This window comes from Diabrotica virgifera, chromosome 9 (genome assembly GCF_917563875.1).
Source record: "Diabrotica virgifera virgifera chromosome 9, PGI_DIABVI_V3a".
In the NCBI taxonomy this organism is placed as follows: domain Eukaryota; kingdom Metazoa; phylum Arthropoda; class Insecta; order Coleoptera; family Chrysomelidae; genus Diabrotica; species Diabrotica virgifera.
The window spans coordinates 196,597,034-196,612,067 of record NC_065451.1 but is presented as its reverse complement, the minus strand read 5'-3'; the positions used below and the strand labels follow the sequence as shown (position 1 = coordinate 196,612,067).

The 15,034-nt window shown below is 32.4% G+C and overlaps 1 protein-coding gene across 4 annotated transcripts in view; it reads left to right on the top strand.

The window, feature by feature from the left end:
* The window catches only part of LOC126891999 (transient receptor potential cation channel subfamily A member 1), a 313,637-nt gene that overhangs the window by 215,682 nt on the left and 82,921 nt on the right, over positions 1–15,034 (top strand). For all 4 annotated transcript variants that reach the window (XM_050661383.1, XM_050661382.1, XM_050661384.1 and 1 more), the window contains one exon: positions 1,957–2,152. In XM_050661383.1, the coding sequence (XP_050517340.1) occupies positions 1,957–2,152 (196 nt within the window). The remainder of the gene's footprint in view (positions 1–1,956; positions 2,153–15,034) is intronic.

Here is a 15,034-nt window from a genome sequence, read left to right as displayed (position 1 = left end):
GAAACTGCAACCAATGAAAATACACGTGATGAAATAGAAATAACCGTAACTGAAGAAGATAAAAAAACATACAATGACAGTTATATTCCAGTTCAAGAAAAGAACCAGAAACCGAAACTAAATTAGAAATTGAAGTTAAAGGTAAATTGGACTCAACACAGGATTCTGTAATACCATACAGGAAACAACACAGGATTCTGGAATACCATAACCCATAACTGAAGAAATCTGGAAATTTTTGATTGGGAAAGGTTCTTCAGAATGTAAAAATCTAGATGGAAGTTTTTCAGCATCAAAAAGAAATTTTGAAGGCATTACAAGATTTTTCACACAATTTATGTTTTTTTTTTGAAAATATATCAGTGTATCAAAAATTAAAAGAGATTGGCTAACGTACTCTCCTTCAAATGGAAATGCTTACTGCTTTATATGTATTCCTTTTGGCGAACATGGCAAACACTCATCGGCAGGCAGCGCCTTCATGATCGAATTGAAAGCTCTTTAGAGATTTAATTTAATCAAGAATGAGATAACTGGATTTAAGTACTGAAAACAGTAGTATAATCGGTGGTTATTTATGTTTATATCTTCTCTCGGATTAGCGTTTAGAAGTGATATAGAGATCCTTCGTTCACAAAATAATGGGAACTACTTAGGCATTTTAGAGCTTACAGGGTACGATCTTCTTTAAGCTCTCATCTAGCCAAGTATGACAATAAGGGCACTGGAAAGCCTTCTTACTTATCTTTAAAGATCTGGGAAGAAACAATAGAAGTAATGAGAAAACACGTTTTGAATACAAATGTTAAGGAAATAAGTATCGATTCAATACCAGCTTTGGATCATATTGACCAGTTGACTATTTATTAAGATATGTAAATCCAGCTGATGGTAAAGTGTATGAGGGTTTTCTCACATTCATACCCATTAGTAGCCATACTGGAGAAAATCTTTATTTTGTTGTTTTAATCGTTTTAAATGACTGCGGCATTTATGTAAACGACATGAGGGGATAATCATTCAGCGAACAAGTCAGGAAAATACAATCGTATCCAGGCTTATTTATCTAAGATTAACCAACTTGCAATTTACATTCCTTTTGCCGCACACTCGCTTAATTTACTTGGCATACTTGGAGTAGCTGCTGAAGAGTTGTTGAAAGTTGCATTGGAGAAATATCGTATTTTGGGTTTGTTCAGTCCGTGTACAACTTTTTTTCGGCCAACCTATGGAAAGTTATGATCAAATACTTGACTGAAATTTCACAAAGCGATCCCGTTCTCCATGATCTAGTCATTCAAGGAGCAAGCAGCATTAGATGGAGTGCAAGGGCTTACGCAACAAGAGTTTTGTCTAAAGGTACGTATTTAAATCTGCTGTGGATTCTCTTGCTGAAAACACTTATCAAAAGGATGAAACAGTTCAAGAGGCTAAGTGTTTGTTGAAAGAAAAGTAAAAAAAACATCCGTAATGAATGAGTTTTGGGTAACAATTTTAGAACACATCAACGCTGTGAGTAAATCATTACAGAGAGAAGAGATTGAACTTAAAACTACACATGGAGGATGAAGATGGAGGGGTTAACCAAGGTGGTTTTGGAGGGAGAAGGCAGAGGCCTTAAGGGGCCTCATAGCTTGGGTTGCCTAGGGGCCTCAAGATTCTTAATCCGGGACTGATCTGGATATGTTCAATATGGAGTGCCTCGTTACCAATTGGATGTTTTGTAATAAGCGTGAATTTTGTTTTTTAAGTTCGTTTTAATACCATATATGGTACACTTTTCGTTCATCCGTTCCATTATATTTATCAGACTTTATAGAGTTAAAGTAAATATGATATTGTCATAGGCATATTTATATTATTAAGGATTTCACCATTTATGATCATTCCATCCCATATAGATAGAGCATAGTATATGTATATTCATGTAATACTACAAAATTGTTTCTTTTTCAGAGGGGTGAAGACAGACATTTTAAATGAGAAAAATCAGGCAGCGATTCACTTGGTCACTGAGCTTAATAAGGTTAAGGTCTTGGAGGTCATGAGCCGTCATAAAAACAGAATTGAAATCAAGCAGGGCGGTGAACACGGTCGATCAGCACTCCATATTGCAGCTATCTACGACCACGAAGAATGCGCAAGAATCTTGGTAAGGATAAAAGTTTACTTATCACTTAAAAAAAATTATCTATATACAAGTTGACATAAATATCTGAAACCGCTAAGGTCAGACCGATCGAAAACTTTGGTTACGCGACGTTGTCAGATCAATCAGGTTTCAAAGATTTTCCGGATTTTTATTTGTTACCTGTTTCAAAGTAAAATTTCATTTTGCTTCGTATTACGTAAATTTTAAAACATTGTGTGTATAATTTCACGCGATTTTGCACTTAGTGTTTTATTTTTTACGGCACTTGTAATATTCATGTTTACTTAAAGAATTTTAAATGTATTTTTCTTCTTCTTCACGTGCCATCTCCGCGACGGAGGTTGGCAATCATCATGGCTATTCTGATCTTAGATGCTGCTGCTCTAAACAGTTCGGTTGATGTGCATCCGTACCATTCCCTCAAGTTACGCAACCACGAAATTCGTCTCCTTCCTACACTTCTCTTGCCCTGGATTTTCCCCTGTATAATCAACTGAAGTATGTTGTATCTCTCATTACGCATAACATGCCTCAGGTACTGCAGCTTTCGTGTCTTGATGGTTTCCAATATTTCCAGTCTTTTGTTGACTCTTCTCATGACTTCGTTGTTTGTTATATGCTCGGTCCATGATATCTTCAGGATTCTTCTATACATCCACAGTTCAAATGCTTTTAGTAGTCGATGCGTTAAGTGTCCATGCTTCTATCCCGTAAAGCAGAGTCGAGAAAATATAACACCTTGCCAGCCTAACTCACAAGTCTAATTTCAGTTCTCTTGCACAAAGTACCTTTCTCATTTTATTGAAATTTGTTCTTGCTTTCTCTATTCGAACTTTGATTTCTTTGGAGTAATCGTTTGTGTGACTAATTATTGTGCCAAGATAGTTGTAGTTTTCCACTTGTTCTAAAGTTTTACCTTTACACTGTTACTAATAAACCAAGTATAAAAGTTATACTAAGAATAAATCAAGTATAGGCAAAATCACTACCAATAAACATGGAATAACTTCGGTATAGATTAATACTTGGTATAATAATTTAGTCCAAGTTTATACCGACCCACACCCTTGTTTAAGTCTGCTATAACCTATTTTATGAATGTCAAAGTCATCACAGACAAAAATTTATTATTTTTTGATTTGTCTTTTGAGTAGACATATAATAAAAAAATGTGTTTAAGAGGTATTGCGGCTAATGAGGAGGTTGATAATTTAATTAACATGATGTAAAATACACGAAAAAGGAAAACTTTCAAAGAAAGCATAAATTCCTTTTCAAAGAATGCAGAATAAAATTCCGGTTTCCTAAAGATGATGTACGGTTTTTAGAAAAAATAGTAGGTGATTCACTTATTGCAAACAAGCGGAGGCTTATCCTCCAATATACAAGAAAAATAAGGTCTTTATTTTCTATAATATGTAGAACATCTCTCACAATATTCTTCACAATATGCTGAAATTAACATATTTACATTGCATTTATAAGTAAAATAAATCAATTTGTTTACTTTTTCTTCACTTCCCATTTAATGCAACGTTCTCTTTTATTTGAAGCCAACGATTTATTAAAATATAGCAGAAAATACAAAGTACGAAAAATGACGGAATTTGGCTTGTCAGTTGTAGATAAAAGTCAAAATTGACATATTTCACCCAATATATCGTTGTTTTATGCAATTGTGTAGAAGACTGCGCCGTTGCCAAACTATTATTTCGGAATAAAGTGGGAATACTTATAACTAACTTATACCGAGTTTATTGGTAACAAATTATTTTCGTATTATATCTACCTTATACCTAGGATAACTATTTTAGATATAAATACGGAATAACCTTAGAATACGAGTGTTTTATTAGTAAGGCAGTTAATTGTCAGGCTTTCATCATTATTTTGGATTTTTGATATCCTCATAAATTTAGTTTTCTTGATGTTTATTGATAATCCATATTCTTCTCCATACTCAACTATCTTATTCATTAGCTTTTGGAGGTATTTAAGGTTGTCTGCTATTATGATAGTATCGTCCGCATATCTAATGTTGTTAATTGGCGTTCCATTTACCTTTATTCCTGCTGTTTCTCCCTCAAGAGCTCTTTTCATAATTTCTTCAGAGTATACATTGAATAGTAGTGGTGATAATACACACCCTTGTCGCACTCCTCTTTTAATTTCGAACTCTTCTGATGTGTGTTCGTTAATGCGTATGTGTGCTTGCTGTTTATAATATAGATTTGTTATAATTCGAAGGTCATTGTATTGTAATTGTTTTGCTTTGAGGACGTCCATTACCTGTTTGTGGCGGACTTTATCTAAAGGCTTGTTGTAATCTATGAAACAGACGTACATATCCTGGTTCACGTCCAAGCATCTTTGGATTAGTACGTTGAATGTAAAGAGAGCTTCACGGGTACCTACGCCTCTACGGAATCCAAATTGGGTTTCTTCAATATCCATATCAAGTGTTTGGTAAATGCGTTTATGAATGATCTTATGTGTGATGATTTTAAGTGTGTGAGACATCAGGCTTAGGTGCGGTTGTCGGGGCATTCTCTAGCATTTTTCTTTTTTTTTTTTGGAGACAAATAAATGTTGAGGTCAACCATTCATTGGGTATGTCACATGACTGATAAATTTCATTAAAGGACATATATGTACTCATTTTCTATTATTTTAAGGATATCATTTTTGTATTACGAGATATATATTGTTATATTTCTATTTGATAGGAAAATTAAATTTTGATAATTATAAACAAAATTCAATTAAATATAAAATATTTTCAATTTTCTCAACCACGGGCATATAAATTTAAAACAACCTGTATACAACAAATTGTTATATGTAATTTTAAGAAGTGATTAGAATAAGCGTACGAAACTCGGAACAATGTGCTTAGAATAAACAAAGTGAATGACGCGTACCATTATCGTTTCTTCGCGGAAGGTCGATCATTAGCCTATGCTAAATAAAACTCAGTGAAATAGATGATAGTTCATTATCGTTTTTCGCGGAAGGTTTCGATCATTAGCCTATGCTAAATAAGACTCATTTGAAAGAGAGAATAGGTCATTAAAATTTGTAAATAGTTAGAAAGTATTTTAGAATGGGAATTAAATATTTTCTTTTGAAATCCATTAAGCATATTTAGAAAGATTAAAAATTGGTTTTGAGGAATATTACGAATGAGAGTTGGTGGTGGAAGATTGATTTGTGAATTTGGAAGGGATATTTAGAAAGTAGGGGAATGAATGACAAAGTGAGGGCAGAATGTTTTGAGCTGTCGAGAAGTGAAGTCCAGTAGTAGACGGTAGTGTACGGAGAGTGAGAAAGCCGGTGTAGTTCCGTGAGTGTGGAGTATCTATCGTGGAACGAGAGGTAGGCCAGGTTGAGAGTAAAAGAACCTCCTTGAGCCAAGAGTTCCCGGTAGCTGATTGCAGTTTCGAAAAAGGTAGAACACAGCATCACGACAGAAGCAGGAAACGAGAGCTATACGAGCTAGTTTCAGAGGAGAACATTACTGGAAGCCAGGACGAGGTTTTGATTGCAGCCAAGGATAGCAGGAAACGGGTCTTGTGTGAAGACATTCTCAGTTCACCAGAAAAAGGTCAGTCTCATTTGTTTGGACATGAATGTATGGGTTTTTCGTATTAAATACCACATTTAAAATTGAAGAAACACAATCAAGAATATCAGAAAAGCTTCATCAAACTTAAATAGAATTGTTGCTAATGAATCATAACAGTTAAATGTTAATAAAAACTTTCAATTGGAAACCAAAAGGAAATAAGATTCCCATGTGTAAATGTTATGTTTAAGAATAATAAGATATAGCAAATATTAAGCAGTGATTGCCATTTAAATAAAATAAACAATATTTTGATTACAATTGTAACCCATATGTGTTATTATTTTACTCTTTTCTTTCCTATCCCGATTAGGAACCATTGAGAAATACTTAGAAGCCACGTATGTAAGTAATTAATTTTATAAAAAGCCCTGAGATTGAAAACATATTGATATGTGATCTGGTAAATTAATTAGATTATTATTAATGCATTGATTAAATTAAATGACATATAAAAATATTATCTCATATCAATAATCAAGATCACATCAATATATTTAGTCTTAATTATTTTGTTGATGGTCTCAGCACGTCTGCTTCTCTTGGGTCAGTCTCAGGTTGGTTTGAGTTACTACCTTAATGTCTGATGTCTGGTCAATAAGGGTACCTAAGTACATTATATTCGTCCACCTTATCGAATTCTACAACTGATCCCTCCTCTACCTCTATATTAAATGAGTTTTGGTGTTTATTCCTTTTTTGGAAATATTAATATTAACTTTCAGTCCCATTTTAGGACTTTCCTGAATCAGTCTTTTTGCCATATTTGCCAATTTTTTCTAATTCCTGAAATGAGAACTACATCATCATCGTACGCTAAACATTGGTACTCTTGTGGTCAGTAACCGAAGCTTTTCACCTCGCAATTTTTACAGAATGGATCGATTTGCTTGAAAATTTAAGAATAAGTAGTGGATAGTCCAAGGATCAAAATCTATATGATTCCGAAAGGTGCTTTTACCATGGGGGTGGTTGCCACCCCATCTTGGGGTGGACATTTTTTATTATATTTTGACCGCAAAAGTTGATAAAAATGTTCATTCTAAGCAAAAAATGCCCTATACATTTCTTTGGTAAAATTAACAGTTTTCGATTTATTCGCTATCGAAAGTGTTAGTTTTGTATAGAAAAAATCAATGTTTTTCGATATACTTAACTACTCATTTACGATTCACTCAATTTTTGTCTTAGAAAAAATATTTTCAAACCAAGTTCTTGGGAATTAAATAACCCACAATTTTAAATTTAAACATTTTTCGTATCTCTGATACTAATCTTTCTACTCTGAAGAAAATGGCCTTTTTTACCAAACTACAAAAATTCGTTATTCGCTTCTAACTTGTTTTTAAAAAATAATCATTCTAAGCCAGCCAAACTTCTGAAATCTATTAATAATACATAAATAAATAAGAACGAATAAGGCCAATGACTAAAAACACCGCTAACTTACATTATTATGCTTCCAATTGGATTTCTCCTTTTTTTTTAATTTATTGTTTTTTAAACGTAACTTTTTTATTTTTTATCATAGAAAGTTCGTTAAAAAATAATTTTGTAGGTTTTTACAACATCTAGAAGTCAATTAGTATTAAATCTTTTTAAAGTCCTCAGTCGCAAAAAGAGGTGACTTTGAAAGGGTTGGTAAAGGTGGTTTTTGCATGTTTTTACGAGTTTTAATTGTCAATAGCTCACTCAATTTTTGCCGTAGAAAAAATATTTGCAAACTAGATTCTTGGTAATTAAATAAGCTACAATTTCATATTTAAACATTTTTTCGTATCTCTGATGCTAATCTTGCTATTCTGAAGAAAAGGTCATTTTTTCCGAACTACAAAAATTCGATTTTTTTAAAAACTAATCATTCTAAGCCGGTCAAACTTCTAGAACCTATTAATAATACATAAATAAAAAAGATCAAATAAGGTCAATGACTAATTTTAATTAGGGTGGTGATTAGGGGCCTGCAAGTACTTTAAATTAGTTTGAACAAGTTGTCCTCGAAAAATGCATAGTTTTCCCGTCTTTTGACTTTGAAACTACAATAGAAAAAGAGCCAACATATACAGTATAGCTCGATTACTATTGGTGTTAAAGAAAATTAAAAAAAACGTTTTTGTTTATTTTTTCAAAAGGTACATTTTTGTTAAGTAAAGTTGTTTTGATAAAACGAAAACTTTTGGAGTTACTAGCATAAAAACATTGATTTTTTCGTATATAATATCACAAGAGAGAAAATTTTGCCGGCAATATTTTCGACTGGTATAAAAGTTTGTTGCCTGGCAATTTTCGCGAATTAAATTTTGACTTAAATCACGAGACGTCAGTCGAGTGATTTTGTCAAAATTTGATAAGCGAAAATTACCAAAAGGCAACGAACTTGATAGTATAAGAGCTGTGAGACATTTTTGAGTAGGTATTTTAGGCAACCTGAAAAATTGTCAGGTGATTCTTCCATGATAGCCGAATACAAAAATGCCGGTCTGGCTGGAGGGTAGCGGTTATTTTCCCCAAAAATCCCCCCCCCCCCCCCCAAAGTTAAAAAAAGGGTACAAATTGTTATTACAAAAAATATCATTGACGTAACTTTAAGTAAATTTAAATATTTAAATATAAAGGAAATTAACAGGCCAGGCGATTTAAGGGCGATTTTAACTCTGCAAGATCCTTGCATGGGCGCCACAGGATTATTTTCAGGGGGTGCATCTGAACTTCAGAAGATTTTATCTGAATCTGTACATTACTGTTAACGAGTATAAAATATACAACTATACATGCATAGCTATGTACATTCCTTCCCGACAGGGGGGTGCAATTGTTATTTTGATAGGGTATTTTTTAATATTAAAAATAAATATTCTAAAAAAGACAGGATTTTTTGGTGAAATCTTCCAACTGCCAGCTGATCAAACAAATTACACGTGCATGTAAATGAAAAGCGTTATAGGTAAGCAGCAGTGTGAGAAAGAGCGTATACCGATAGCTGTTTGCGTTCTCTGTTGTAGCTGAGCGAGTCCGTTCGCTCGAGAAAAATAACGTGACCTGGCGATTCCTATGTTGTTGTGCCTCGAAAGGTTAGAGTAATTATTATATATTATAGTTTTTTAAATAACTTTTTATTAATTTTGCACATATAATAGAAAAAGACAAATTTATTATTATAAATATAAGTACAGGTAGAAAAGTATAAAACTAATAAAACTATAAACTAAATTAATTCTGTGTCCGAATATGGTATTTCTTCTTTAAACTCCTCATCTGAGCTTAAAAATTCATTCTCTTCTTCTTCGTCGGACTCCCATCGAGACCCAGATTCCTATTCTACACGATGTGTAAATAGTTGTAAGATGTATTTAGAATTAATTAAAAATTAATTAATGATTAATTAATTGAGTTAATACGTATACTCTGTCCTTTTATACGGAGTCGAAGCCTGGACAATCACGGGCGCATCTGAAAAAATCTTGCCATTGTTGAGGTGTGGTGTTATCGAATAATGTAAAAAATATAATGGACACAAAACGTAACAAACACGGAAACATTAGGAAAGATGAAAAAGGCAAAAGAACTACACTATGAAGGAAAGAAAAATGAGCTACTTTGGTCATATACTGAGAAATAAAAAACGTGATGTGATTGGTTATATAAGGAAAAGTGCAAGAAAAAAGAGAACAGGGAATACGATGTCTATCCTAGTTGAAAAATTTAAATTAGTGGAGTGTGATCTAAATATAAAAAAAAAATAAACTCAGTATATCACGAGCTGAGTATATCCATGATATTTTTTACATTACTCGATAACACCACATCTCAACAATGGCAAGATTTTTTCAGATGCGCCGGTGATTGTCCACGCTTCGACTCCATATAAAAGGAGAGAGAATACGTAGCAACTCAATTAATTAATCACTAATTAATTTTTAATTAATTCTAAATACATATTACAACTATTTACATGTAGAAGAGGAATCTGGGTCTCGAGAGGAGTCTGAAGAAGAAGAAGATAATGAATATTTAAGCTCAGATGAGGAGTTTGAAGAAGAAATACAAGATTTAGACACAGAATTAATTTAGTTTATAGTTTTATACTTTTCTACTTGTACCTAACTATATTTATAATAATAAATTTATCTTTTTCTATTATATTTGCAAAATTAATAAAAAGTTATTTAAAACACTATAATATATAATAATGACTCTAACCTTTCGCGGCCCAACAACATGGGAATCGCCAGATCACGTTATTTTTCTCGAGCGAACGGACTCCGTTCAGCTACAACAGAGAACGCAAACAGCTATCGGTATACGCTCTTTCTCATACTGCTGCTTATTGTACCCTCGGAGATCCGTGGAAAAAATTTACACCCAAAATAACAAAATTCAGTTTGGCAACACTGTGCGAATGTTGATACTAACATATCCTTTTTAAGATAAGCACAACGTTAATTTAGTCCAAACAAATTAATATATTTTTTTTGCCAACAAAAATGAGATTTTTCAACCAAATAATGTTTCAAATATGATGTGCAAAATAATTTTTAATTGGGTTCTGCTAATGGGCTTGCTTTTTTTGTCATTAAAATAAAAAAAAACTAAATTTTACTCATTAAATCAATGTTGTCCGGTTACCGTCTTAATTATTTTAACTGTACTAATATCCGTTGAGTAATTATGAATGATTAATAGGTCGTTAAAACATTTTATCTATAGCGGCTTCTGGAATATCTTAGAAATATCGAATTTCATTGATAAAATGCGCATATTCCACCGATCTTCGCTTCGACAATACCTATAATTCTTTTCATTTACATGCACGTGTAATTTGTTTGATCAGCTGGCAGTTGTAAGATTTCACCAAAAAATCCTGTCTTTTTTAGAATATTTATTTTTAATATTAAAAAATACCCTGTCAAAATAACAATTGCACCTCCCTGTCGGGAAGGAATGTACATAGCTATGCATGTATAGTTGTATATTTTATACTCGTTAACAGTATGTACAGATTCAGATGAAATCTCAGCTCAGAAAGCTCAGATGCGCCCCTTGAAAATAATCCTGGGGCGCCCATGCAAGTATCTTGCAGAGTTAAAATCGCCCTCAAATCGCCTGGCCTGTTTATTTCCTTTATATTTGAATATTTAAATTTACCTAAAGTCACGTCAATGATATTTTTTTGTAATAACAATTTGTACGCTTTTTTTAACTTTGGGGGGATTTTTGGGGAAAATAACCGCTACCCTCCAGCCAGACCGGCATTTTTGTATTAGGCTATCGTGGAAGAGTCACCTGTAAAATTTTCACGTTGCCTAAAATACCTACTCAAAAATGTCTCACAGCTCTTGGGCCATGAATAAAACCACGAGAAAATTTTGCCGCAAATAATTTTCTCTCGAATGATATTCGACAAGACTATTTCACGAGACAATGAATGCACCATATCAACGAAATATAATCTTTATTTCTTTATTTATTTATTTATCTTTATTTATTATCTGTCATGATTTTGTCAGTAGGAAACGAAGCGTTGCTATGCCGTTTTATCAGTTAAAAACAGTCTAGTGAAATAGTCGATATAAAACTAATACTTTCTCAATAATAATACTCAAAACTAGAACATGTAAAAATCTCTAATTTACAATGTATTATGCAATGAGAAACGTTCTAAATATCGTAGATATGTGAGTTAAACTTCTGCAAAAGTTAGTGCATACAAAATCCTCAAAGTTTTCGTTTAAAATCGTTGCTACTGTCTATCAAAATATCATAAATTAAACCCAAACGTTTCTTGAGCTATATTGTTTTCACAGTAAATAGATCATAACCCAGGTCTGGTGAAAAGTTCCAAATTGGTGAATTCAAAGTTTTATGTAACTACTTTTAGTCTAATAAAAACCAGAAGCAAACTTGCAATAAAAATTTATTGAATTTAGTTGGTGCGCATTTGGTTTATGGTAATAGTTAAAATTATTGGTAATGAAAAATCGTTATGTAGAAGAATCAAAATCCCTTTAGGTACAGTGGCGTTTCAATATTAAATGTTCGAGTAGAATATTATTATGTATATTTGAAACGGCGAAGTATTGTAAATATTACCTACTTAGGTACTAAAACAATAAATGAAAATTGCTTTTTCAAAAATTAATTTATATTTAAAACCGTAATTATAGTCATGAGTTATATAAAAAGAACTAATAAGAATTTTTTTTATTTTTATTGAACAGCATCAACCACTTTGGGTTATTAGCTGTACTGCAATTAATACATGGTTACCTAAACCTAATACATAGTATTTTTGATTATTACATATATTATGTTCACAGTTACGTAACAATATCATAATTTACAAATTAGAAATGGTATCTACAAAATGTTAACAATGGTTACAGTTTGTTTAAATCATTAATGTTTTTCAAATAATTTGTAAGCTTACAGTGTGGTCTTAAGACTGCTTTTATACTGTTAGGTATTGAGAGTTTTCCTATTTGTTTATCACTTTTCTTTTGAACGATTTATAGTCGGAAACAGACACTAAGTTCACTAACACTGAAAATGCACTGTGTATTGCTTCTCTGATATGAAAGACTGCTTTTTCGTTTCCTTGAAGTCCAATGTGTGATGGAACCCATGTAAAGCCTATTTGCTGCCTCGTGTTCTTTAGGAAATGTAATTGTTCTTTTATTAATGCCTACAGGAATACTTGGATATAACTGTTCTATCGTATGTAATGCCCTGAGAGAATCGGTAATTATGGCAGATTTGGGAAATTTTTAGGTACGAATATGAATGAGGGCTTACATAATTGAATATAGTTCTCCAGAGTAAATACTGCAAGTGGAAGATAATTTAAATTGTAATATAGTGTTCGAATCTATAACTGCTGATCCCACACCATCAATAGGTTTGGATGAATCTGTATAAATATGACAATGATCTGGGAAAGAAGCAAGTATGTTGAAAAACGATTAAATAATTGTTGCATGGGTGGTATTAAGATTATTGTATTTAGAAAGAGTTAGATCACTTATTGTAGGACGAAAGGTCCAGGGAGAAGTAACTGTGGTTGTCTTATCAAAAATTTTTGGGAATTAAATATTAAGGAGAGAGAGATATCTTCCTAAAGGGAGTTAGAAACCGTTAACATTCCATTGAAGAATTGGATCGAAGATTTTAGTTTATTTCTTGAGTTGAATTTGTTGTACCATCACTTTCTTGATTATCGGCATCGTCTAGCATTTTGTTGATTTTGTTTAATGATTTAGTGCATTTGGTTTTCATGCTTTTTTCTATAAGAAATGGCTTAATTGTTGTTATCATGCTAGTAAAGTTGCCTATACACGTTGTGTATGTTTGTAGTAAACTCAAGGGATCAGTCGAGTTAGTACAATTTTCAAAAAAGTCAACAGTTTGTTCATATGTTAAGTTAAAATTATTTGACATATCGTGAAATATTGTTTTTGTTGGCATCATCATTTCTTGAATTGATGTGGTAGCTTCAGTTTGATTTTTGTGTTTCTTTTTGGTTTGTGTTGGTATTTTAAATTCTTTATTTAATTCTTCAGTGGGAGATGGAGTAGTATTAATTTCCGAAATTGTTCTCTTATTGGTCGTTTACTGATCCTTAGATATACAATTAGTATAAATCATACGGGAGGTATTAAATTAGTATCTGTTTGTTGGTTAAGTGAAGGTTCGGTACTAGAATTATTGACTGGATGATCTGGTTCCACTTCTAAGGGTGATGGATTAGACTGGGGGGATTCTTGCGGTTGTTGTTGTATTGGTTGTTGTGGTTGGTGTTCGATATGAGATGAATCATTTTGTTGATTATGATTTGGACAATTTGCTATATACAATGTGATCTGTTTTCTTACAGATAAAACACGAAGGTTTATCTAAACTTAAAAATATGCGATACGAAGTTTGTTCATATGTAATTAAGAAAGAGGAAGGAAGGTCTACATCTACAAGTGGTTGAATATAAGTTTGTCTTCTAAAACTGAGGACGTGTTGAAATTCTGAAAGTTGACTGCCGATTCCAAGGAAGGTTAAAGGTGACATTAACTTAAGACCTAATTTGGTTAACTCATTCTCTATTAGAATATGTGGAATAGAAGGGCAAACACCCGATAGTAACAGTCTTTCGTTCGGAGTTATTAATTTTCGTGCTTTTAGATTCTCGCCTTTAATTGTTATTTCTGCTGGACCGGACATAAATTTTTCCACCAAGGATTCGCTGGAGAGACAAATACATATTCTGTTATTTTTTTTTTATTTAATTTGATGGCTTTGATTTTGTTATTTGATAGTCTTGATGAAAATACAATATTCCGTGGATGAACAACTTTGCCAAGTGCTATTAAGTACTCTTCTACTTTAGTATCAGGCAGCACATTAAATAAAATTGATTGATTAAATAAAATTGTTGAATTGAAGTATTGTTAAGCACAGCGGAATATGTTGTTTTGTTTTGAGGTTGTTGATTGTCAGTCATAACTGCCAAAACTGGTTCTAATAACGGGCCTTTCGGCAGTCACTTAACCTTACAAACGGTATGCTTTGTAATGTTTTCAATAAATAAAATAATATTAACTCACTGTTTTATTCCATAAGGTAACTGCACTATATACTATTACTTTTTGCTTATTTTCAAGTTTATTTGGATATAAATTACTATGGAAAAGATAATTTTTCGGGACTGAAATGTAAACACAGTTTGTGTTACCATGTTCAGGACCGGACTCTAATAAGAATTATTTTTTAGAATTTCAAACCACTAGATTTGAAACGTTATTCACTTGTTGTATGCAAGAGAAACACCTTTAGGAATAATCAAAACAATCTAAAATGTCTACCAGAATAATATAATATAAGCAACAGAATTAAAGAACTAACTGACCCAATTGAAGCTGACAATGAAAAAAGACAGGGTACTTCCTGAGCCCTCTATTGTTCAAGCTGATCATGGATGAAATAATCAAAAAAGTAAGACTGAAAAAAGAGTACCAAATTAGAGAAAAAGAACTTATGTTCAAAATAAGAACGTATGTTGCACCAATTCAACATTACCACTAAAAATTTAACCATGATAATTTCCCGAAAAAAGACAAAATGCATGGTTATAACAAGCAGAAGTGAATATAGCAAACAAAGCCTAAGGATGTCTGAATGAAACAATATGGAGAAATAAAAATATCGGGAATGGAATCAAAAGAATGATAGCAACAGCAGGGATGAAGCCTTAGAAAAATCGATGGTAATAC